General features: G+C 38.0%; 1 protein-coding gene and 1 pseudogene across 1 annotated transcript; one reads left to right on the top strand and one right to left on the bottom strand.

Annotated features, from left to right (window-relative positions):
* Nucleotides 1-857: 857 nt before the first annotated feature.
* Nucleotides 858-23413, bottom strand: TMEM165 (transmembrane protein 165). The gene is made up of 6 exons (XM_039845252.1): nt 23143-23413; nt 13224-13449; nt 6593-6768; nt 5891-6073; nt 2532-2637; nt 858-2016 (listed from the first exon to the last, which is right to left on the bottom strand). Exons 1-6 carry the CDS (start codon nt 23350-23352, stop codon nt 1940-1942), a joined length of 978 nt encoding a protein of 325 aa, XP_039701186.1. The 5' UTR covers nt 23353-23413; the 3' UTR covers nt 858-1939.
* On the top strand, nt 2636-5584 carry LOC120588087 (tubulin alpha-1A chain-like; annotated as a pseudogene).
* Nucleotides 23414-26397: the final 2984 nt, after the last annotated feature.

Raw genomic sequence — 26397 nt, 5'->3', positions numbered from 1 at the left:
TTTATAACTAAGGCAATATTAAGGCTATGTAACTGCAGAGTATGGTGGTGTAGTCTGAGGACTTAACCTGAAATTTCTTTGAAGTGCTTTATACCCTATAATATATACTTTTTAAGGAGTTCTCTAACTACCGTGAAGTTTCCAAACATGACTTTTTCATCAGTATGTGCTACTGCTTTTTAACTGCCAACTACTTTTAGATTTCTTTACTGTAACCGTTAACTGTCTTTCCCACAGTTATTACTGCAAAATGCTTGCTGCACGGACAATGCTTTATATGATTATGAAAGATTATGTTCTTTCATAATTTCTTCAAGTTATAAATTTACATTATTACAAATTACAAAATTACAAATTTACATTATGGACTTTTGTAGCAGCTCAGTAAACCTGAATTGCTCTGGGTCTACTATTTTACTTTGCACAAGGAACGTGTGGGAATTTCTACAGAACTCTCCTTTGGATTTAAAGAGGATATTAATGGCAACTTTGCTGCTTGTGGTAACAGAAAACATCAGGCTGGGAGAAAGCAGTTATGCTGCTTATACAGAAAAGAGTCAAGTTAGAATATACTTTAATGACACTGATTACTGAAGTTGCTATGATAAAATGAGGTAGCCTTGCCATAGTCGATGATTATGGATGGGCTCTAGAATGAAACTGACTCCCCGGCTGTATCATGTAACCTTATAGTACTACCTGCTACCTCACAGAAATGTGTGAGAGTTAAGACTGCTTGACAACAATGCTTGGCTCCAGTTTTTTACATCAACTTTAGAAACTGGTCTATAAATATTAATCCTACTTTGATAAATCAGAAAGTTATGAACTTGTATAACACAAAAGGGAAAAACAAGCACAGGTCATACCACTTTTATTTGTATTGTATCTCTGTTACATTGTTTATTCAGTATAGAAAAAATATGAATACACTCATAGTATTCTCTCTTAATTTGGTAATTCCACATTGTCAAATATTGACTGTTTTTATATTGGGTTTCCTACCCAATTAAAAAAGAAGAATGGACCTGGCAAACAATTCTTGTCATATTATTGATATAACAGTACAGTCATCCCCTGGTATTTGAGGGGGGATTGGTTCCATGACTCTCCCCCAACCCTACGGTTGCTCCAATCTCTTAAATATAATGGCGTAGTGTTTTCATAACCTATGCACATCCATATACTTTAAATCATTTCTAGATTATAATTCGTGATACAATGTAAATGCTATAGTTATTATGCTGTATATAGGGAATAATAACAAGAAAAGACTGTGCATGTTCAGTACAGACACAACCGCCTATTGCAGGCCTAACTACAGAGTATATCAGCAACAATGTAACATTTTTTCAAATATTCTCCATCTGTGCTTGGTTGAATCTGTGGATGCCAACCAATGGATACGGAGAGCTGACTGTAATTCATTTCTCTTGCCTTTTATTTATTTTTAAAAAACCCTCATTTTGAAAAGACATGATTAAACTACTGCTTACTGGCTGGGGTAAATACTTTAAAAATAGAAACTGATTCATTCTTCCCCCAGGAAAAATTTTAAGATAAACATCTTAAAATATCTCAGTGATTCAAGAAGAAATGTATATTCCTTATAAAGGGGTCAGTGCTGAAAGAAAATCAAATGGTAGATTCCACTGCACAATGGTTCTGTATACACTGCCCCCCTGAAAAAAGTCAAGAACACCCTCAAAAATGGAGACCATATTAACATAATTATGCTAGAGAAAAGAAAAATCCACACTTACAACATCAGGTTTCTTTTAAAAATCCATGTTGCAAATAGAATCAATGATTATTTCTTTTGGACATAATAACTCATTGCTACAAAGTACAGTTATTTTCTATTACTTAGTTATAATGTACACTATGTACATAAACACAAGAGTGACCTATCTTTAACTACAAATGAACAAATAGTTTGTTAAAAACCAGAATCAGGACTTATAAATAGTGCAGAAAATGCAAATGCCAAAAATACGATGCCTCCTATGATTGTCACTGTAAAAGAAGAGAAAAAAGTCAAATAAGGCAAAATGACATTATATTGAGACGGTGCTGACAAGCAACAATAGAGCTATAATTCATTTTAAAACCTAATTATAAAAGACGATGTTCAACAACTGGCTAGCAAGAAGACTGTTTTTATGCCATCTTTAAGGCCTACCAACTACATACAAAATTTGCAGCAGAATCAGTAAATACAGTATAATTCCAAATCTTTAGGCATTTTTAGGCCAAAAAGTTATATTTCCAACATGATTGTTTTATTGACTTAAATTTATCTTAACAAAAAGCTACCATGAATCCAGCAATGCTTACAGATTAATTTGTATTTTACAACATCTACACAGTCCATATTTGCAACAGCAGGGGGAACTCCTCTCTCTAGGAGGTTATTACACAGACAAGTCTCCTTCAGAAGTAAAAACTTAAAACAGTGCTCCTTTCTAATCTATCTCCGATTCTAAGAGTTAAGACAAATGGTAATTTTTTGTAATTCAAAAACAACTTACCAGTTCTGACAGAGATTTTTTGTGCTATCATTCTTCCTCCAATTACAGCCAATCCAGTGCATAAGCAGTGTCCCACAGTTCCACCCACTGCTACACCATAGGGGTCCTGCAAACAAATGTAACAGTCACTTAATGAAACTGCTACCTTATAAAGGTAACTATTAAGCACTGAAAACAGAGATCAACAGCAAAAAAGCATACCAGTTAGAAAAATTAAGGTGTATAATTTATGAAAAGTGTAACAGCTGCTCGAAGGAATATGTTCCAATTATTCCTGGGACTAGGGAGGTGCTGCAGTAATGTCACATAGCAAGAGATTCAAACTCAGTCGTCATGTCCACACTGCTAGACCACGGTAATTCATACAGACAGGGAATCCCGAGCCTTTCTAGTCACTGTGCTGTTCAGATGATAGTATTAAGAAAAAGGCAATGATTCTGCCATCACGATAGCTCACCACAGCAGGACCACCACCACAACTATATAGCCACTTTCAAGTCCCAATCTTGGCAATCTGAAAGCTAATAATGTCCACAAACCAAGAAAAAGATAGGGCAAAGCCATTAAAGTGACATTGTAAAAGCTTGTTTTAAAATATGGTAATCAAATGAAAACAATTCTATTTTTTTTTCCAAAATAAAGCATTTTTGCGGCTTCTCTGACAAAATGGTTCTGCTCAAACTATCTTAGTCCTGGCCTTCAACTCTTGTTTTATATTTTAAATTGCAGCCTAGGTTAAGGAACTTATATTTTATGATAGATATTTCCTAGGAGTTAAATTCAAATCAAGCTTGTTATCTAAACCCTACCATCCAATAAAAACAATGTAACAACATATAAAAACAGGTAAGAAATATCAAGATCAAGAAAAGCCTGAAAAGTAGCAGCAGCATTCCAAAAATTCCACAACCATCTCCTCAGTAAATCTTAACAAATTTCTGTGAACATTAACAGATTTCTCATGTAAAACTTTACTACTCTCAAGAGAAAGATTAAAAAATTTTAAAAATGGGAATCTTTTAAGTGGCATTATTTGACAACTATGAACAAAATGTAGAAGAGGCTAGAAGGCAGACAGCCATAACTCCAGTCCTTGTCCCTGCTACCCATTAGCTTATGTCCTCAGAAAAGGTTCTATTAGGTAGACTACCTAAGAGTCGTGCTGTAGGAAGCAGCAACCTCTCCTCTTCCTCTCAGCTATCCGCTTGGCAGCCGCAGAGCAGCAGTCATGCGTGAGTGCATCTACATCCACGTTGGCCAGGCTGGTGTTTAGATTGGCTATGCCTGCTGGGAACTCTACTGCCTAGAACATGGCATCCTACCTGATGGCCAAATGCCAAGTGACAAAACCATTGGGGATTGGGGGAATGAGTCCTTCAACACCTTCTTCAGTGTGACAGGCACTGGCAAGCATGTGCCCAGGGCAGTGTTTGTAGAACGCACGAGTCATTGATGAAGTTCACAGTGGCACCTACTGCCAGCTCTTCCACCCCAAGCAGCTCATCACAGGCAAGGAAGATGCTGCTAGTAACTATGCTCACAGGCACTACACCACTGGCAAGGAAATCACTGACCTTGTCTTGGATCAAATTCGGAAACTGGCTGACCAGTGTGCAGGTCTTTAAGGCTTCTTAGTTTTCCATAGCTTTGGTGGGGGAACTAGTTCTGGGTTCACCTCCCTGCTGATGGAATGTCTCTGCTGATTATGGCAAAAAGTCCAAACTGGAGTTCTCCATTTACCCAGCACCCCAGGTTTCTATAGCTGTAGTTGAGCCTTACAACTCCATCCTCACCACCCACACCTGGAGCACTCTGATTGTGCCTTCAATTGCCAATGAGGCCATCTATGACATCTGTCACAGAAATCTTGATATTGAGTGCCCAACCTATACTAACCTGAATAGAGTAATAGGTCAAATTGTATCCTCCATCACTGCTTCCCTGAGATTTGATGGAGCCCTGAACGTTGACTGGACAATCTCGACCAACCTGGTGTCCTATCTCCACATCCACTTCCCTCTGGCCACATGTGCCTGTCATCTCTGCTGAGAAAGCCTGCCATGATCAGCTTTCTGTAGCAGAGATCACCAATGCGTGCTTTGAGCCAGCCAACCAGATGGTGAAATGTGACGCTCGCCACGGTAAATACATGGCTTGCTGCCTGTTGTACCATGGGTTATGTGGTTTCCAAAGATGTCAATGCTGCCATTGCCAGCATCAAGACCAAGCGCAGCACCCAGTTTGTGGACTGGTGCCTCACTGGCTTCAGAGTTGGCATTAATTATCAGCCTTCCATTGGAACCTGGTGGAGACTGGCCAAAGTACAGTGAGCTGTGTGTGTGCTGAGCAACACCACAACTGCTGCTGAAGCCTGGGCTCGCGACCTGATGTATGCCAAGCGTGCCTTCGTTCACTGGTACGTGGGTGAGGGCATAGAGGAAGGAGAGTTTTCTGAGGCCCATGAGGTCATGGCTGCCCTTGAGAAGGAGGATGAGGTGGTTAGTGTGGGTTCTGTTGAGAGGGTGAGGAAGGAGAGGAGTACTGAAGTTAAAATGTCACAAAGGTGCTGCTTTTATAGGGAATGTTATTCTGTTTTAAACATTGAAAAGTTGTGGTCTGATCAGTTAATTTGTACGTAGCAGTGTATACTCTTACATACAGTTACTGGCTTATGCTCTAAAATACGAAGCTTTATTACAGACCCAAGCCGTCCATTTCTCTGATGGGTTTGAATAACGTATTCCTTGTCTTAAATAGAAAAAGAAAAGAAAAAAGTCACCCAATCTCTCTGGGGCCTCAGGTTCTTTATCAGTAGAACAAAGGCTAGAACAAGATGATCTGAACTCTCTTGTGGCTTACCATCCCAGGACACAGTATGCTGGGGCTAAGACTTAACAAATTTTCTAAGTTATCGTTGCAAAAATCTATTTCAATACAAGGAACAGAAGAACCCAAAGATATACACTTTTAAGGTTTTAGATATTTAATGCCAAATTGGCCTTCAATAATATTCTATCAATTTATATTCTCAATAACTATACAAAGGAAGGTTCTAAGGAAAGAAAGAAAACCAAGCCAAGCCAACTGCCACGGCATCATTTTGGCAAAACTGAAGGGACTAGGAGTCAGCAAGATGAGTTGAGAGCAACTAAGTCTGTACACCAGAATACCATCTGATTGCAGAAACCGAGAAGCGAGTTTTAAAGAGCAGCAACATTACTACCTCTAAAACAAATAGTATAGCATGTGAAATAGTCCCTTGTCCCACCTCAACTTTGTCCAGTGTCCTCTGGAGTAAAGTAACATTAGTTATGCTCAGTTTAAATACAGAAGCAGTTCTCTCTCAAGCTGCCACTCACCTCTCTAGCTGCCAAAACAATCGTAGTTAGTTGAGAGCGATCGCCCCACTCTGCTAAGAATGTTAATGTAAGAGCTTGAACAAAGATGGGTGAAATAAAATGCAGCCACTTTTTCTGAGGTATCGTGGTGCTTGTACCCGTTTCAATATCTCCTGGTCCATTTAAGAGTTTGGTTCGTTGAAACTAAATTTAAAAAAAAAAAAAAAGACAATCTCAGGAAGCAAATAAAATAGCACAAGATTAATCTTTCTTTTATAAAGTGTTTAAAGTCTATGGAATATGCTCCAAGAAACTAGTTATGTGACTTCAAACTTCTCTTTTGAAGCACTGGTCTCACATAGCAACAAATGCTATATTCTCAATTCCTTCATTCCTCTCCAAGAAAATAAACAATATTTACTGATCACTTGCTAGGCTAGACACTGTGGGAAGAAACATAAAATTTTAGACAGACGGTTATAAACAATCTAATTAAGGAACCTGATTACATGTGTTCAGTATTCATCCTCATGTCCTCTCTCTATTAACACTAACCCAGAGTCACATCACAGCCAGGTATAATGGAAACTAAAATAATAAGCTATATTTTTGTAGCCCATACATATCAAACAGCTATGGATGGCCACTAAAAAACCTCTAGATAGTGTTTACTCTTAGTTGAGTGCCTTTCTGGTCCAGATCTTTAACAGTGCTATGACTTACTTCTTCATCTTTTTTCTTTAATTCTGCTTGAACTTCTTCCAGTTCCTCTTGACCTTCATCTGGACTCATTTTTAAGCCTTCTCGAAGCATTCTAATGCCAAAAATGGCAAATAATGCAGTTGAAACATAGTATGTATACACCCTAGGGATGACTGTGGTGGCATAGCCGAACAAAACTGGAAGAAAATGCAACAGTATATATGGTTACTAAGCATGTATCTCAACCAAACAAAGGAACAGTTACCTTCAGAAATCATAACTTACCACTGTTTTAAAGGAAAAAATGGTTCACATTAGAAACTAATGTAATATGCAATAACCTTAAATAATTCCACGCCTTTCCTTTCACCAACATTGAACCCTTAGGTCTAGCCAATTACCTAACATAGTTTATAGAAATCAATGGTCCAGCTGAAGACAACATGGGTTCCACTGGGATAGCTCATGAGACAGATAATGAACTTCTCTACGGACACATCCAGCCAAAGGCTGGCTTGGTATGTATCATGCAGAGCATGGTACTTTAGGTAGAAAGTTATCTTTGACGCCCTCTAAGGATTCCAAGATCTTATAACCTGGAAGCTACACCACCTTCCCATATAAGTGATATTTCTTCATCACAAATCTTTATATTATAAATTTCTATAGTAAAGAATCATAACAAGATTCTCATATGGCTTGATTCAAATTCTGCTCCTTTGGAACTATTTAAAATAAAAATATAAAAAAACGAATTCCTTATACATATATTAAAAATACATTTACAACAAACTCAAACTTATTCAGTACCATTCTTTCCTATCGTTAAGAGAGCAATTGTAGAAGTTACACAATAAACTACACTTGGAACTACATCAAGAACTCAAATCCTAACTGTGAAACACATATCAGTAATATCAGTTCAGTAATTAAAATTTAAAAACTATGGAAGGGCCAGAGGGTATTTTCATATATATAATAAATGCAATTATTCTTCACCAGCTTGTTATAAAATGGGTGCAATAGTTATAAATCTGCCTGAATATTAAGTGTATAACTGCATAGGTAAACAACCCTCTATTTCATTATATGACAAAATTGAAAAAAAATTTTTAAATCATGTTTAGAAATGAACCAGATCTATGCTATGTGCACATCTACATTCAAATTATATGCATTTATTTTCATGATACAAACATTTTCTAGTTCTGTCCACTGAAAAGGCCAAGAAGCAAAAACATCTCAGTAATAGCCAATTTTGCACCCAGACCTTAGTTTCTAATAGCATTCTCCACTAAAAGGCTCCTCAGAGAAATGGCTAATTCCAGGACTGGACAGAGCAGGTCCAAAATAAGCTTGCACTATCTTGTTATACTAGAAAGGAAGAACAAAAACAAACAATGGGAACACGTCACAAGGACATAGGAGCCAGCTTGGAGGAGCTCCCAGCCACCCAATCTGGGATAATTTAAGCAGCAATATAGTTAATTAGAAACCACTGAAAAAGGGCATTCATGAGTTTATACCAATAATAGACAAGCCAGCCAATGGGAGAAGACAGCTCTTTCTTAGAGTCCTATGCAAGGCTCACTGGTAAATGCAGATGGGGTACTGGAGTTAGAAAGCCACTTTGCAAGTATCAAGGGAAAATTTAGATCATGTAAGAGTTATCAACTAATGCTAAACTATGGAGAACAGGGTTTTTGCATTGTCTTAAAGTGTCTCCTTAAAGATTGCATACTAGGTGCAAAGAAAGAAAAAAAAAGAGTATTACAAGAGCGATCTTAACAGGGTAATTAAAAGAACATTATCAACGAGGGCCAGATGTGATGCTCTTACAGGGACAAACATCAGCTATGCAGTGTTCTAGTCAAGAATGCATAACCTCAATCCAATAATGAAGAAACATCAAAAACAAAATGAAGATTAGTCCATTAGAGGAGGAGGGGCTATATTCTTTAAAAAATGATAACATCCTAAAACACATAAGAAAAGGCTGTGGAAACATTTCGGATTAAGAGATTAAAAAGAACTAAACACCTGACCTAGACTAGATCCTCTATGGAAGAGGGAAAAACTGCTATAGAAAATATTATCGGGTCTACTGACAAAATATGGGTGATAAATTAATGTATCTATGTGTATAAAGATACATATTAAGTTACATGTATACTATATATCTATAGATATATAAACTGTGTATATGTACAATATTATCTATATATAAATCATGTATACATATAATTTTATCTAGCTATAAATGGATAGCTAGGTCACAAATGATAAAGCAAACAAAGTAAAATGTTAATGACAGGTGAACCTAGATAAAAGGGACACAGGTGTTCTTTGTATTATTTGATTTTTGCAAACTTTATAAACTTAAAATGTTTTCTTATAAAGACGTTTAAAAATTTTTTAATGAAATGTAGCATACCTTTTTAAATCTCCTAAACTTAGTTTTCCTTTTATCTTCAGATAATCTAAAAATGACCTGTTACTTACCTTTACAATCCCATCTTTTCTGCCTTCACAACGCCATAGGCTGTAAAAAAACCACTTGGCATTCCAACTTTGTTGTTCTCCCCTGGTTACTGTCCCTCTATTTCCTTTCTTTGGAAACCTTTCCTCAGACACTCAAGCACTTTTGCTCTGGGAACAATGAAAGATTATTTCTCCTTAAGCAGGTGCTTTGCACCAAGTCGGAACAGAGCCAAAAAGGTACTGGTCCTTCTACATCTTGGCAGTGTTGAAGTTCCAAGAAAAGTATCTGAAGTAAAGATACAGATTTGAGAATCACTGACTTACAGGTAACTGAGAACACCTGGCATGAGAACATCAGTGAGAGGGAAAAAACGGGCCAAGGATAAAACTGTAGAGAATATCAATATTTATAGTACAATTTTTTTTTTTCAGAGAGAAAGAAATATAACTAGAAGCACATGGTGTCACAGAAGTCAAGAGAATAAAAAGGTGGGGATGCCCATGAATATGGTCTGAGGGGCTCATTAAAATGAAAACGGAACACTAAAAAGGAAAGATGATTATGAAAGCCTTTACAAGTGTTAGAAGCAGAAATCAAACTACAAGTAGACAGGAGTAAAATGGGAGGAAGGCCTTGAGGAGGAGGGGGAAAAGCAGTAATAATAAAACTGTGAAGTACATAAGATTATCACCTCTGCTCTCAGAAGGCACAGAGAGGCTAGGTAAATCTCTGCAGTGAAGCGAAGGGCAGAGCCTGGATAGGACCCAGGCGCCCTGCCGTGCACTCTTAGCCGACTGCTAAAGTATAAAAGAGACAAGAGATGCAGGTGAGCAATAAAACTCCAACTGACATCCCCCAAAGACACAGAAAGACTTTACAAGGAAACACAGAAGAACAGTTTGTTAAAGAATCTATTTCCAGAAGTTAAACTTTCCATATGTACTCTTTCCTAAACTCATCTGCCTGAAAACACACTTGTAGTTAAGGAGCCTTTCAGGTTCTCCTTTCTCAGTTCCCTTCTTCACAGCTGCCCTCCACCCACTTTACAAAGTTGCCTTTTACCCAGCTTCCTATAGTGTGTTTCCCCACAGTATAGAAAACAGATATTCTCTAGGGCACCAAAGAAGGAGTTTGAAATACCGGTGTCCTTAATCAAGGCATCATAGACCAGAGATAGAGCTTGGGTCTTCCCTGTCTTATACAAGTTTCTGATAAGGTCTCACACCATTATAAATAACAGCTTCATGGCTGTTGGAAATAATAGTTATGACATTAGAAACAGAGTATTTTGGCCTCGGTAGGAATAATTTCCAATTAGAAACTGTGCCTCTTTCATCCCCAATGAGTGTAAACAAATGTATTTTCCCTAAGGCAGAGTCTTATTACAGCAAAAAGAGCATCAGGAAGAAATACTAAAGACCACAGGGATTTTTTCAACCAGGTTCCATGCCTAATCCACCCATCTATCCATTTTAGAACTAGAATTCTAAAGTAGATGATTGTCATGGGGATGTATATCATGTTTATTTAAATTCAAAAACGAAGTCAAAGCTTTCTGACAGAAAATAAGCCTGACTTAGATGATTTACTGTGGACTTCCTAGAACTGCCATGGCAATGAAGCAATACGGTAGGCATTTTCCATAAACTTAACGAGCTAAATCTATAGCTCCAAGGTTCTAGGAAAATATATTTAAAACATATGATATGATACAATTTTTAAAATGAAATACTTTATTGGCTAAAGTACAACTGAAATTAACAATATTTCAATTTTGGCAACCATTTCTAAATATATCAGTTACACAAGGTACTTCTAAAGTAAAAGACTAATGTGTACAAGAATAGTCATCTGATAAATTTCAGAAAAACCTTTTTTGGTATACTTGGTTTCTAATTCTCTGCTTTCAACAAAATTGACAGACGACCTTATTAAGTTGTCAGCTGGTAAATCATTAAAATTTATTTTTGATGATGGACTAGTATTTAATTTTTAGCATATAACACAGGAACCCAATAAACTAAATGACATGGCTGTAACAAAATTCCTTCCTACTTTTTTATGTGAATAAAATTTCTCAGCCCTTTTAAATTATCTATTAAAAAAATAAAAAGAATCAGAAGTGATTCTTAACTTTGCTTCAATATATAAATTTAATGCAATCCCCATCAAAACTCTATAGATGAAATACTGCCATATGCGACAACACGGATAGATCTTAAGGTAATCACGCTAAGCAAATAAGTCAGAAGAAGCTGAGAACCATATGATTTCACTTATATATGGGATATTAACCTAAAAGCAACAAATGAACAAGAACAAAAACTCAAAGACAACAATTTAGTGGTTATCAGAAGGGAAGACATAGGTGGATAATGATAAAGGGGGTCAAATATATGGTGATAAAAGATTTGACTTTAGGTGAACACACAATATACAGCACTTGAAACCTACATAGTTTTGTTAACCAATGTCACCCCAATAAATTTAATAAAATAAACACCTTGCTTCATTCTAGCAATAAGTATCATCCATGGACATATAAACTAATAATAGTTCTATCATCTCATTAAGAGATGCATTTCTAACTTAAAAGAAAAAAGTTTATTTAGAGGAAGAACGCTGGTATTAAGGGAGACTGTAACTACCATGCCTTCCACTGCTTTGACAAAACCTCAGATGAGTGGCCTTCTGGCCAAGCGTCTGCAATGTCATATTGTTGGAGTGATCACTGTAATCCTGGAAGTTGCAGCTTTCTCTAAGTCTACTGTGGATAAATCAAGGAAGAAGGCATACACAGATTTATACAGAAATAATGATTCCATGGAAGACTGTGAGATGAAGAAGGCTGGTATCTTTCATAGTACAAAGTGACTTCAGAATGTAAAGAATTTCTTTGAGTTGACTTCCATGGAATTTTGTCACTGACCTGTGTTCCTCAACTATGAAACGTGAATATTTGGGGCAAGGAATAGTTTCTCTTGATAAACAATTAACAAATACTGTGGAGAAAAAAGTTTATTTAAATTGTGATATATTTGCTTTGATCAACTGTGTACTAAACCCCACTTATAGCTGAGGAAGTGGAAATGAACACATAAAACAAGTGGAGGAAACCGATAGAGCCCATTTCTGAGGAGGGAATGGGCAGAGGGAGGACAGCCTTCTAGTTATCCTCGAAGCTCAAAGTTTCAAGACGAAAATTCTCTGATATTATTCAAACTCATTCCAAACAAGTGACTTCAGCATTTATAACTCTCCCTACTTTTCCTACTTCCTATAATCAAAATTGACTTTTAAAGAGAAAACTGTTTTTACTGTGACATATGAATAATGCTAACACTATTATCTAAAATGTAAAAAATCACTAAATTGTTTTAATCATTAAAATACTCATATTTTTAAAAAGACTTTAAGAAGCATCCAAGCAGCCAGAAACAGAACTTGCTGAGGCAAGAGGGGTGAATGACTGAGCACCTGAAATCTAAGATCTCATTTTAAAACAGATCGCAACACTATAAGGTAGCTGATACCATCTGCACTTTACAGATGGAGAATCTGCAGCTCAAAGAGGTTAGGTAACTTATCATTACTTTAATACACAGCATAGTCAGATTCTAACCCAAGTCTGACTCTAATGAGAAGGCTGTTTTCTATCCAGCTATGTGGCTTACAGTTGCTTCTGAATCAGAGATGAAATTAACTATTTAGTGTAAGTTTACTTCTCATGGTCTAATTCTTTGAAAAATTGAAGCCTATATAATAGTAACACAAACCTGGCATCTAAGAAAATTTCATTCCTTTACTGTAATGGATAAGAATAGGTTAACAGGACAAATAAACTGAAAAATGACTCCTCAGTTATTGATTACCAGACATCCTTCAACAGAATAAGCAATTCTCTGTGGTTACTTGGGTCCTACTTCTACGATATCAGATATAAATAAGCTTATCTGGACTGGAAAGAAAAGAAGCAAGGAAACACAGCAAAAACAAGGATTACATACTAAAATTTTTAAAATGCAATATAGTCTTTAGGAATTTATGTACTGAAACCATTTTCTGTTTACTAAATTTTGGAACATGAACCAAATTCCAACATAACCAGTTGAATGATTCCATGCTTTCACCTAAATCCAGTAAATTCATTAGGAAGAAAAGCACACTTACCTGATAAGCACGTCATTAGGCCCAAGGCAAGCATAGCACCAGCCAACACTGTCAAACGGTTATAGCGCATCGCCATAATGGCTGCTATAAAAAATGTCTTATCACCCAGTTCAGATACAATGATAACTGATATGGCAGCGACAAATGCATGGATAAATCCCAAATTTGTCTGGGTATCTGGGTCTTCTTTATTGTTATGAACTGGGGCAGCTGGTGTGAGTCCTTTCTGAAATAAAAAAATATATATGTATATGTACATCAGTTACTTTTTGAAATAAATCATTATTTAAAACTCTTGTATGTGAATTAAGACTGTTTTTCTGTCATGAACATTAGACTTATTTACTGTCTATCACTTTGAAAGCCATTACTAATGAAAGAAACATCTATTTATGGTTGCTACAATGCAGATCCAAGTACAATTCTACAAAACAAGAAAAAACATGTAGACCAAGTATAGCCACAAATTATCTTATTTTCTAAGTGATTATGAGATGAGATTTAATTCTCAGCTATGTCTCAAATTTTTATTTGGGTGGAAGACCAAAGCATGTTTATCAAACATTCAAGTAACAGGCAGCTCAGAGAAATTTCACTAACACTTTAGAGCAGGGGTCTCCAACCCCCGAGCCACAGACCCGTACTGGTCTATGGCTTGTTAGGAAACGGACCGGCCAGCGAGCAAAGCTTCATCTGTATTTGCAGCTGCTCCCCAGCACTAGCATCGCCACCTCAGCTCCACCTCAGATCATCAGGCATTAGATTCTCATAGGAGTTCCAGTCCCTGGTGCCAAAAAGGTTGGGGACCGCTGTTTTAGAAGACAAAGATTCAGAAAGCTCTCAACAGGTTGTAGCAATATAATGCTCTAGCTAAGATGAGGTCTAATATAGCTGGATATATGGGTGCTGGAACACTAAAGTAAAAAATATCCTAAGCGATAATATGGCCTAATAAAAAAGACAAACCAGAGTTTTGGTTGACATTAAGGTCATTTTAAGTAAAAACTGTGACAAGGCACTTTAAAGACTTAGTGACCCAGCAGTCTATGCTGCTCAGTCTTTCTCCAAAGTTCTGTACTGGTTCTGAGGCACCACATTTTAAGAAGGCACTGCCCTCTGAAGATAATCCCAGACAGATGATAAAATCAGGGTTTAGCAAGCTACTGCTAAGAATATTTCTGACATTTTTAAGGGGTTGCAAAAAATAAAGAGGAGGAGGGAAGGAAGGAAAGGAAAGTTATGCAACAGAGACCTTAAGTAGCCTGCAAATATGTGGCCCAACCTAAAATATTTATTATCTGGCCCAGTACCAAAAAACTTGCCAACTCAGACTCTAAAACAATCATGTAAGAGACCAGGAAGGACTGGGTGCCTATGTCCCAATAACTGAGAAAGTCTGTATGTGAGTCTGCACGGTTCTAAGAGGTAGAGCTAAAAAGTTCCAGGTGGCAGATTTTAACTTAATACAGAGAAAAGATTTCTACCCCAAGAGAGCCACCTGAAGCTGAAATGGACTGCTAGAAAAGGTGGAGAGTTCCCTCCTCAACTTCAGAGGTCCAGGGAAAGGAACCAGCATTTACAGGAAATGTACTTTATTGGTGGTGCTCAACCAGGGTGATTTTGTCTTCCAGGGCACTTTTGGTAATGTCTGGAGACATTTTTGGTTGTCACAACTAAAGAAGAACTACTGGCATCTAGTGCGTAGAGGCCAGAAATGCTGCTATGGGCAGGTCATAATGAAGAGGAAACCCACCCTCCACCCCCAAGACAGAATTATCTAATACAAAATATCAATAGCTCCCAGGTTGAGAAACCCTGGACTAGATAAATCTAAAGGTCTCTTCCAAGCCTCACAGCCTATCTGTAATTAATTTTTAAAGCCTACGAATCTCTAGAAGCCTAAAATTAAAAAAAGAAAGAAACCCAAGAACGTATGTGATTTGTGATAAGGTAAAAACAGAATTACTTACAAAGGCCCCAGAGATGGCAGAGATAAGAATAAAATTCTAAATTCTTAGTGTGCATGTCATTCCTTAGCACATGACATAAACTTGACTCCCAAATTCCACAGTAAAGAAAATTTCAAGCATTACTCAGCCTGGATTTCTGAGCAAAAAAACAGGGGAATTAAATATTTCAGAAAATACTTGGTGTTAGGGCTAAATCAAAACGGCGGCCTTGGAAACCATCTCCTGATTAAGCAAGTACCATTTTTCAGGATTACAGCTTTTTCTCCATTATCATTTTTGTTCCATCTATGCTGATGTTCCTTTAAAATTGAGTTTCCCTTCTCTTCCAATACCGTATGAGCGTTAATATCATAAAAAAAATAAGCATTTTAAAATTTACTTTTAATAATAGTATTTTCATTTGGCTTTCATTAATGCAACATTTTCTTCTTGAATATACCTTCTGTATGAAGAAATTACATTGTAGGATCTGAAATCCAAGAAAAGTTTTAGGAATAAATTACACACCATTATGACCAATTAGCTCCAAGCTCAAAAAGAAAATGTTTACTTTAGCGACCAAAACTACATATTCTCATGCTTTTATAATTCCCAGCCATAAAACCTTAGCCACATTATCTAGTTTCTCTGTCCCTCTGTGAAATGATTAAATAAAACCTGCCTTAAAAGTACAACAAAATACTACATATTCTTAAAAACTTTCTATATACAGAACATAAGAAAACTCAGCTTAAAGCTTGTTATATACTGAGCTGGTCCTGGACAGCCAAAATGATAGTGTTAAAAAATCACCAACCACGGTGGTAAGAATTTAAAACAAAAGTATCAGGGTATTATGAAGATAGATTTTTAAAGTTAAAATGTTAACAGGGTCAGAAAATGATCAGTTACTATTCAATCACTTAGTGTCAAATGCCTAAGTGCTTACAATGTATAGAAATCATCTTTTTCTAATTCACCTTCAGAGTGACATAATGTAGTGGGTTTAGTCTGTGGGCCCTGGAATCAGACTGCCTGGGTTCATAGCCAAGGCATTACCAGTTACTTGCAGTTTCATCTGCAAGATGAGGGGTACCTACACCTTACAGGGTTGGTATGAGCATTATGTGAATTAATAAATACACATAAAGCCCTTAGATGGTGCCTAGTACACAGTAAGAACTCAGTTAAGTTAGTTATTGTAGCACACTATATCTTCCTAAATATTTCATTGTTAGTTCACTAAGAAACTGATATTCATATATATAGATACATTTTTATGCATATATATTTATATGAATAAACACATACACACATAAATACATACACACACACTTTTGCTACTATTCCTGGGAAAAGAGATTATAGTAATTAAGGTACTATGGATCAAATTTGACAGGAATGCTAACAAGAGTTAATTTTAGCTGCAAATAAAGAACACAAACAGGTAAAAACAGAATATTTTATTTAACCCAAAATAATTCTCTAGGAATATTTTTTAAATTATGACTGGGATTTTTAACATTTTTTTTCATACCAAGTCTTCCAACTCCAGTATGTATCTACCCACCACCTGTCTCATGCACATCTCAGTTTGGACTAGCCATATCGAGTGCTAAAGAACCACATGGCTCATAACCACAGTACTGGGCAGTGCAGCCCGAGGACACATCAAGTTTTTGGTAACCACAGGTCTTCAATCATGCAGTCCTACTTCCCTATCTTCTTTTCGTTATCCCCCTATTTATCTAGATTCCTCAAGATCCAACTGATAAAGAAACTCTTGAGCAAGGTCTATCCCAACGACTCCAGCCCTTAATGGTCCTTCTCCCCTAGAATAAAACTGAATGAATACTGTGAGCAATGAATCATGGAACACAAAGGACTAAAACGTTTAAGGTGAAAACACTCAAGGAGTTAATCTTTTTTGCATTAGAAACATGTATAAATGTAATGTTATCATCTGTAATAATAAAAAGACTAAATGTCCATCAAATAGGGTACTGATTAAATAAATGGTAGCTCCATATATTGGAATATTATGGGGCTAAAAGAATTTCATATATACTAAAAAGGGAAAAAAATCACTAAAATTTTTAAGTTGAAAAAAAGGACATCTTATGTATATAGTCATTGCTTGTATGTGTGTGGAGGGGCAGGGAGTTATAAAGTATATACAGAGTTAATGCACACCAAATCTCAGAAAACAGGAACGGTGGGTTTGTTTCTAGGGAAGGAACCAGGATGACTAAAACAAGGGTCGGTGAACTTATTTTTAAAGGGACAAACATGTAACCATGGGCCATAAAGTCTCTGTGGTACCCAACTCTGATGCTGTAGCTTGAGATCAGCCATAGATAATACTTAAATGAATGGGCATGGCTCTGTTTCAATAAAATTTTATTTATAAAAACAGTCAGTGGTAAACTAGTTTGCTAACCCCTGAAATAGAATACAAGAGGAGAAACACACTTTTCATTCTACATTCTTCTGTACCTTTTGGAATTTTTACCAAAAATCTCGATCCAATCTCTTACTCCAGCTATGGAGGACCAATTCCTTGTAGTCTGTAAATGGCTTCAGGCAGGTCCAACCAGAAAGTGCGTGCTCTGTTCTTACTCATTCACCACCCAGAAGTATAGAGGAGTTAGTAACTGTCAGGAAAATCAGTTCTGAGGTTCATTTCAAAAGGCTCCTTCAAAGTCTCAGCGGATCAGCACTAGTCGCTCATGCAATGGCTAACTTGAAAATGCATTAGCGTACATTCATTTACCACCTTCCCTGGACTGACAATTTTAAAGAATATCGGCAGGTTCTGAAAACAGGGAGTAAACCATCAGATGAATACTTGGGGAAACATAAGATAAACAGGGCCCACACTATATGGACCAGCTTAGAGGGAAGGTAGAAGCCCTTAAAAGTTTTTGAGTTGAAGACAGAAGCATGATTAAGGCGCTGTGACTAACAGATCAGGGCAAAAAGTAGAGAACACCAGCCACTGGATCAATTAATTAGGTCAGCTGCACAAGACCAATGTTGAAGACAAAATAGAGAAGGAAATAATTTTGTACATGATGGAAAGGAAAATCAATAGAACTTTAAAAATGGGGAAGAATCAAAGATGATGGTAAGGTTTTCTGCCTGGTTGACTAAGAGAAATATTAATATTTCTATAAGGTATGTGGTAAAGAGGAATAAAAATAGGAATTTTGTTTCAGACATGTTTTATTTGAGGTGATAAAAAGTTTTCAAGAGGTCATACAAATGGGTCACCTGAGTATAGGCCGGCACAGCCTCAAGGTATGTATCTGGTTACTGGCAGCCTAAATTTATCAGCTCGAACTTTGTAAATAGATAAAATTTCCAAGGGAAAAGGCAGAGATTAAGTTGAAAAAATGAGCCTTACAGAATGTCTGTATTTAGGGAAAGGCATGGAAGGGTAAAAAAAAGAGAGAAAATAAAAACTATCTTAGATATTTAGAAAATAAGGCAGAAAAATCACAGATGATCAAGATAGGGGCAATCACTATTCACTGAGCTACTAACTAGATGCCAGGTATTTTCATATACACTGATACTCAAAAATCTTAAGAGCTATTATTCCAACTTAGTACAAGAGGAGAAACTGAGGACCAAGAGTGTTAAGTAATTTTCCCAAGTTCATACAGCCAAGATGGGGTGGGGCTCTTGAAAAAGTGGAGAGAGAACTGTTTCATATGAGCAATGAAAAAGAGTCCTGGATTTAACAATTAGGTAGGTTACTGGTATCCTTCAAAAACAGAATTTCGATAAAAAGACAGGGGCTAAAGCCAGAGGATGGAATACTAAAACAAAGTGAAAAAGCAAATAATCACCTAGATAGAAATTTGGTTTATAAAACTAAAGATTGCAGTGAGCTGCAATCTTTTTGCTGGTGGAGGGTCTTGCCTTCAATTTGTAAAAAACAACAAAAAAAATCACGCAACATGTGTGAAGCGCAACAAACGCAGGTATGCCTGTAATGAAGTCAACTAGAGTTAAATTAATGGCCTTTTTTTTTACTTTCCCTAAGTAGGGAAAAACCTGTGGACATATGTCGACATATGTAAGCACATAGAAAAGAACCAAGAGAAGTTGAGAATAAAAGTATTGAGAGAAGAAAATACTGGAGGTTATTAGAGAATAGGAACATGGGCACTGAGAAAAAGTATGGAAAGGATGACAGTTTTGACTAATACTTGAAGAAAGGCAGAAAGTATGGGCAGAGAAACAAATATTTAGATGTGTATAGGTGGGTCAGATACAGTGACTAATTCCAATTTTTGTATTCCACTATGCAGTTACACAGTGTTATACCATAGTAATAAAATACAGTGTTTTCTTTGGTATGAAAACCACTATTTCAGTATTTTAATTTGGGTCTTAAACCAAATTATTTACAACTTGGGAGCAGGGTCAACAACTTAACATTAATGAAAAAATCTGCAGAATAAAACTCTTTACTCAATGTTCAAATTAGTTCTAAATTGAAAATTTTTTAAATAAAATAAAAGTACTCTCATTTAGAAAATATTCTTTTATGCTCTCATGCTCTTCAAGAGAAGAAAATGACAGATGACAATGAAAAAATAATTCTTATTCAAGTTCTAAAGTTCAAATGAACACCCGTTTGGCTGTATTGAAAACGATACAGATTATCTACAGATTATCTCCGATACATGATGAAACTAGAAAAGATAAAGATACTTTCTTTGAAACAATCTATAGCCTGCTACACCAAGAAAAATACTGATGTCCCTGCAAAACAAAACAAAACAAAAACAAAGACACTCAATAAAGTTATCACACAAGAGGTGAGATCATTTTAAGATAAAGGGGTAAGAATAAAATGTTTATGTTGGCTTAAAACTGTCTCTTCACCATTACTTTATTGTATGAGGTCAAAAAAAGCTTTTTGGAAGTTGGAAAAGTGTGCATAAAATTATACGTGCAACTTAATGACACCATGGATAAACCTGGTTTTGAAAGATTAAAAGAATATATTTTATTGTAAATTTTCACTATTGTGTCTTTATTTGTGGATGGTTTCGTTTTCTAAATATTTTTATTAATATTACTTGTTAATTCATATTAGTATATTTAACAATTTTTATTTTAATGTTAAACAACTTTGTTTATATTACTGTTTTTATTTATAAATTAAATGTATTAGTTGAACTGTATTAAATGTTTTACTGATTTTGTTTTAATGAACTGCTTTGATGGTAGAATACCAACAAGTAAAGTCAGTAACATCTTGATCATTTAATTGTAACACAGAAATCATGAGCAAGGCAAGAGTCCTCATACCTGATGGTCTCCATCTTAGCTGTAAAGAGGACAGAATTTGGAGGCTAGATTGGTTGGAGCAGGACCACAACTTAATGAAAATGGAAAAAAGTTTACATTGTGTGGAAGGCCTTGTCACAGGTAAAAGATAATAAATAAAAGAAATGCCAAAAAAACAGTAAAGCAGAAATACAATAGCAAGATTTGTACTGGGTCAGGTAATAGCTTTTGTGGCTTTATCAACAGTGCTATTTAACCAGAGCAGTTCTTTGGACTTTCAGAATATGCAACAAATTACCTTTATTAAATCTATCTGAGCTCCCTCAATTAAAGGGTATTATTACATACGCTGCTCAAGGAAGGAATAAGGGGAAAATGGAGTAAGTCACTAGAAGCATTAACTGCATAAATGATAGTATCCAAGTGATCGACAGTACTTTTTTTCATTATAACTGTTAAGTTCAGAGTGAACTCCCCCAATTTTTTAAAAACATGATTATAAAAAAAAATGCCCAATATAGAAAGTTCTGTGAGAAATTCAGTTATCCTGCTTCAAAGCACCATATAAGATAACTACATTTTTATAATACATCTTACACTTGAATGTCTACTAATGATGAAGAGATTTTTTTCTTCTCCATTTTCAGAAGTCCACTCTTACACAGTGGCATGAAAAGGTAAGTTTAAATATCCTGCTTTTAAAAGATTTATTACACGTAGTTGAAAAACAGCTGAAACTTTCAGATATTCAGCAATGCTGAACCTTTGCTTATATGCCTATTAAACTGAACTCTGATCATATCTTACCTCCACAAGGTAGACAAAAAAAAGCAAATGATACTTGTATTATAGTTAAAAAAACATGTGAATGAAAAATCTCTTCCAACATGCTGTAGTACTGTAGGTTGAGCCATATCAAGTTACATAAAAATATGATTAAAATAATTAGATTCTATTATATGTAAGAAATTAGAATTTCTATCTAAAAAAGAACCATGAAGAATATATCAAAATATTATAGACAAAAATATTATGTTGTGCCTGCCTCTTCCCTCCACATCACCAATTTTAAAGACAAGGATCCTTAAGACACTTAAATATGGTCAATGGACACAGTTGACTTCATTTTAAATGGCTAGATTTTTTCCTAGTTACCTAATGGGTATTATTAATAGCCATACCTACCACTATTTATATCTCAAAACTCACTATATGACTAAAACTTTGATGAAAGGCTTGGAAAGTTACATTCAAAATGTACCTTTCTTTCACTCATAAAGTTATTTAACTCAACATAGTTATTGTTTGGGGGTGGTGGGGGGGACTTCCCATGAGTTAAATGACAGGAGGTTAAATGATAAATTCTTTAGAATAAATTTCATGAATCGGTATTTCAGTTCAATTTCAGCAGTGGAAATGGCAAGCAGGGTCAGTTGAGCCCAGGAGTAACAAGCAATAGAGAAATCACTTTTAACAAGGATACAGTAGGCAAGTCTTCACAGAAAGGCATCTGTTACTTCTTGAAAGATAAAAAGATTCTGACCACTGGGCTTCAAGCTCACTGAAGCCCCCCTTTTTAGGGAGGCTTTTTGTTGGGAGAGACTAGAGATGGAGCACATGGCACCACTCTGGTTGCAATACAGCACATAAGCAAGGGAGTGGTGGCTAAAAGCATGGAAGTTGATAGGAGCCAGATCAGAAAGAAACCTGAACATCAATGCTGAAGAGGCCGGACTGAAATCAGTATGCAGGGGTAAATGAGTGAGGATTTCTGATAAGTAAAACCATTCGACGTTTAGGAAGATTCTTAGGCTACAGGCTGAATATAGCCTGGGGGGAGAGATGAGGGGGAGGGAGTTGAGCGCCAAACCGTCCCCTGCTAGAACACAGGACAGAGGGCTCCTGAATTTAGGAGTCCAAATTGGAAATGAGGAGAAAGCCCAGCACTAGTAGAGGGAAGAAACTTAAAAACGCTGCCGAGATTTTGAATACAAGTGAGGAAGTGATTCTATTAACATAAATGAAGATGTTAATATCTATCTAGTAAAGGCCAAAAAAAGTTCTAGTATACTTATAAATTTCGTTTTGGCATCCCACACCGCTGCACTACTCTCTGTACTACTGCCAAAGACTGATCATCCCTCTGCGTTCCTAAGGGCTACTTCCTACAAGCCAGAGCACGTTTTAAAAAAAGTGAGAGTCACGCTTTATAATCCCTATATAGCTGGCGGAAGAAAAAAAAAAAATCACAGGTCGTGCAAAGCTGAATTTGGGTTAACAGTTTGGGATGTTTCGACAATGAAAAGGCCGATGTCATTATCAGAGAATATGAAAAGCCTCCCAGCTCTCCTTTTAAACTTCCTACTTGGGATGAATGTTTCCACTACAGGATACATCTGATCAACAGGACTCCCATCTTGGTCCTCCCGAACTGTGGCCTCCATGCTTGGGCTCCCCTTCCCCTCCCACATAAGGAGCGAGGAGACACCAGGCCTGACCCCGGAAAAAGCGCCCTCCACCGTCCTCCATCCCCAGGAGTCGGGCCGGGCTCCCCTCCCCCAGCCGGCAGCCCAGGGCCGAGGGAGGCGCTCTGGGCGGCCGCGAGCCTGGTACCCAGTGCAGCCGGCGCCGCAGCGTCGCCCACCCTGGCGGGTCCAGCTCACCTCAGCCCGGGCTGGCTCGGGGCCCTGCGCGGCCGCGGGCTGCGGCTGCAACTGCTGGGCAGGCGCCGGCGGTTCCTTGTTCCGGTGGCTAAGGTCTTCGTCCGGGACTGCCCGGACCCCAGCTGGAACGCACAGCAGCGGAACCAGCAGGAGCAGAAGCAGCCAGGGGGCAGATGCGCGGCCGCTCCCCCGGGCCGCCGCCGCCGCCATCCCGCCCGCCGAGACGGCCGCCGCAGGAGGAAGTGTGGGCTACAGGAAGACTCGACCCCGAGCCGCCTCCGCGGCGCCGCCCCTAAGGCTTCGCCGCTGCCGCTTAGTGAGGACTTGGTACCATGCGGGCAGTACTAATGGCGGGCGTAAGATATCGGGGAAACCGGCGTTCCTCGAATCCCCCTTCTCCCGCGATGGCCACACGACTCCGCCAACTGTCTCAATGCGGCCCAGCCCTGATTCCCCCAGGCCCCGCCCCTGCCCGTGACGGCCTCCCATTGGCCCAGCGTCCGTCTCGGCGTCGTGACGTCCTCGGGCAGGTTGAGGTGCGGCTCGCGCCCTCTTCCCATTGGACGCGGCCAGTACCAGGCGCCACGTTACCTTCCTCTGCTCGCATCCTTCTCGTGCCCCACCCCGGACCCTCTTCTCTCTCTGGACCCGGTTCCGGGACTTCGCGGCTCGTTACTTCTCCTCCCTCCTGAGTCTTCTTCCCTAATATCCAGGCCGGCCTGTCCTTTTTTTTTTAACCATTCCAAAATGTCAAATTAGTTCTAGCGCCCAGGTTTCGTGGCACCTAGCCCCGTTCCGTACTCCTTCAAAGAATCTCCGTGCCACCTCCGACGCGGCGATCTGCTGAGGACAGCGTTCTTAGAGGGTCAACATGCTATTATTAAAAACAAACCTTTGAAATAGGACTTAGGAAGTAACACGAAAATTTTCAAGCCTTATTTTAGATTGTTTGTTTGCCTGTAGTCACCCTCAGACCCAAAACATCTAACATTGCCCATGTCCTGCAGCGCCTTTCCACTTGGAATGCTTTTTGTTGCACCTATCTTAGACCGATCTCTTAAAATGTTTGGGTTTTGAAGTTGAATATAGGGTTTTTTAAGATTAGGAGTTGGGGGTGGGCAACAGTAGAAAACAGGAAAGGGTGGTTCGTTGGGTTATTTTTACATTTTATGAGGATATTTTTACATTTTATATTTTTTAAAAAGTTAAGCTATTTAGTTATCAGAAGTTTGACTAAGATAGTGCTAACCATGTTCCAGGTACTCTTCTAAATACTTTACATATATCTACATGTATTAAACTTGTACTTTATGAAGAGCTAAGGAAGGTTATCACTAAGTACTGGGACAATAAATGAATCCACCAAAACAATCTGTGGCAAAGTGGACAAAGCTACTTTGAGTTTGCTAAAGAAACCATTTTATGTCATGGGTTAGTAAAGCTTTTGGTCATGCTGTTCTTCCTGTCTGTAATTAACTTCCTCTATTTTATCGCTATAAACAACTCATATTTCCAAAACTTGTTCAGGTCTGACCTCTCAGAAGTATCCTCCCAATACCTTCTCTTACAAAATTCATCACTTTTTGCTTCTTGATATTGTAGCTTATGCATGTTTTTATTATTGTAAAAGATGCCTCCTGGAGGGCTCAAACATTTGCACTCTAGAGATGAACTAGGAGGCATGCCTAGTTCATCTCTAGAGTGCAAATGTTTGAGGCCTTACAAACCAGTAATAGAAAAGCCAGGAATCCAGACTATCTTCTCTCCATCCTCCTCTTTTTTTTTGCATACATAATTAGCTGTGCTTAAGAAGTATCCGAAAGGCAGTCAACTAGTGTCTCATTCTCATGGCTAAAGCAGAAGGGTAAAGTGGCAAAATTGGCCATGTGTTCCTGTTTCCTGGAAGGTACTTGGCCTATTTTCTGAGGTGGGCCGCCCACACCCCAGAACTCTCTAACAGGAAGTGCTCCTGGCCAAATTCCCAGTCACCTCAGCAGATGAGGCAGTGAAGACTTATAGGTTACAGAGAGGGAACTGGAGAGAGGATAGTCTGGACTTTGGGGGCTCAAACATTCACACTCTAGAGATAAACTGGGAGGCACAATATTTGTACCCCAAATTCTATCTGAGGCATCCTGGTTACTTCCACAATAATAGGATGCCAATGCACTGGGCAACTCAGTGCGAGGTAGCTCAGGGGTAAGGCAGCAAAGCTGTTTAGCAGATGTAAACAGAGATGAAGCATTGTCCCATGGGGAACCCACACGCAGTGGGGTCAGTGCAAAGTTAAGAGTATGGGCCACAGTGGGGCCTTTCCATCCTGCCCCGGTGTCACCCTGATCCAAGGGCCCTCAGGCTTTGCCAGTCTAGGCTCCAAGTGTCAGATTTCAAAGTGATCAGCTGTTTCTGTGCTCAGAAGTGCCAAATCAGAGCTGGTTCTGATTTACCTACCGTTAGGATTTAAAGCCATTATCATTCTATTCCTCACTATTGACTAACTCCTTTTTGAAAACAACAACAATAACAACAACCAGAAACAAACAAACAAGAACAAACATGAGAACTATTTACTTCACCCCTACCCAATAAGGATGTGGGAGACTCCAATTCCAAGATGATTTTCTTTTTTTGTCCTGGCCTACATGGATATAGTCTCTCGAAAATGTAATCACTGGCAGGCACCCTTCTGGTAAGAAACCCTGATATATGTGCATTTTACTATATTTTAATATTTTTTAGTCCTACCTCCTGACTGGGTCATAAGCTTCTAGATGGTAAGATTATCTTTTATATTTATATCCCTAATACCTAGCTAATTTCCTAACATCGTAATAGTGATAGCCATCAATACAGTAGTATTAATAGCAGTCACATTTTCATTATCTGTTAGAGGAGAATCTTTTTTCTCCATTCTAGTTTTCTTTGAGGAGGAGGTCTTTCCTGGTCTCTCTCAGAGCCTCAGCCATTTTACTTCTGATGATGTGAATTTGGGCAAAGTAACTGAACCTACTAGGATCTGCTTTGCCACTTTTTTCCTCTTGGGAGGTGCAGCCCACAGGGAAAAATAGTCTCTGCTGTTCCTTCTGGGACTGCCTGCTCCCAGCTCTGGCTGCATGCAACTGAGTGGGGACAGCTCTTGATTCTGGAATTCAGTATTAGCCCAGCGCCCCTGGCTACCAGACCTGAAGTCACTCCTTCCAACCTGGCCATCTGTCTATCCCATTCTCTGTTTTCTTCCTCAACTTTTCAGAAGAA

The sequence above is a fragment of the Pteropus medius genome, unplaced genomic scaffold (genome assembly GCF_902729225.1).
Source record: "Pteropus medius unplaced genomic scaffold, Ma_sr-lr_union100, whole genome shotgun sequence".
Classification (NCBI taxonomy): Eukaryota; Metazoa; Chordata; class Mammalia; order Chiroptera; family Pteropodidae; genus Pteropus; species Pteropus medius.
Note: the sequence above shows the minus strand (reverse complement) of the source record. Positions and strands in the feature narration are given on the sequence as shown.

Coding starts and splice junctions, on each gene's coding strand:
- TMEM165 (XM_039845252.1), bottom strand. CDS start 23,352: ATGGCGGCGGCGGCGGCCCGGGGGAGCGGCCGCGCATCTGCCCCCTGG. Junction 6,769..13,223: donor CCTAATGACGTGCTTATCAG/GTAAGTGTGCTT, acceptor ATTTTCTTCCAG/TTTTGTTCGGCTATGCCACC. Junction 6,074..6,592: donor TAAAGAAAAAAGATGAAGAA/GTAAGTCATAGC, acceptor TTTTAAATTTAG/TTTCAACGAACCAAACTCTT.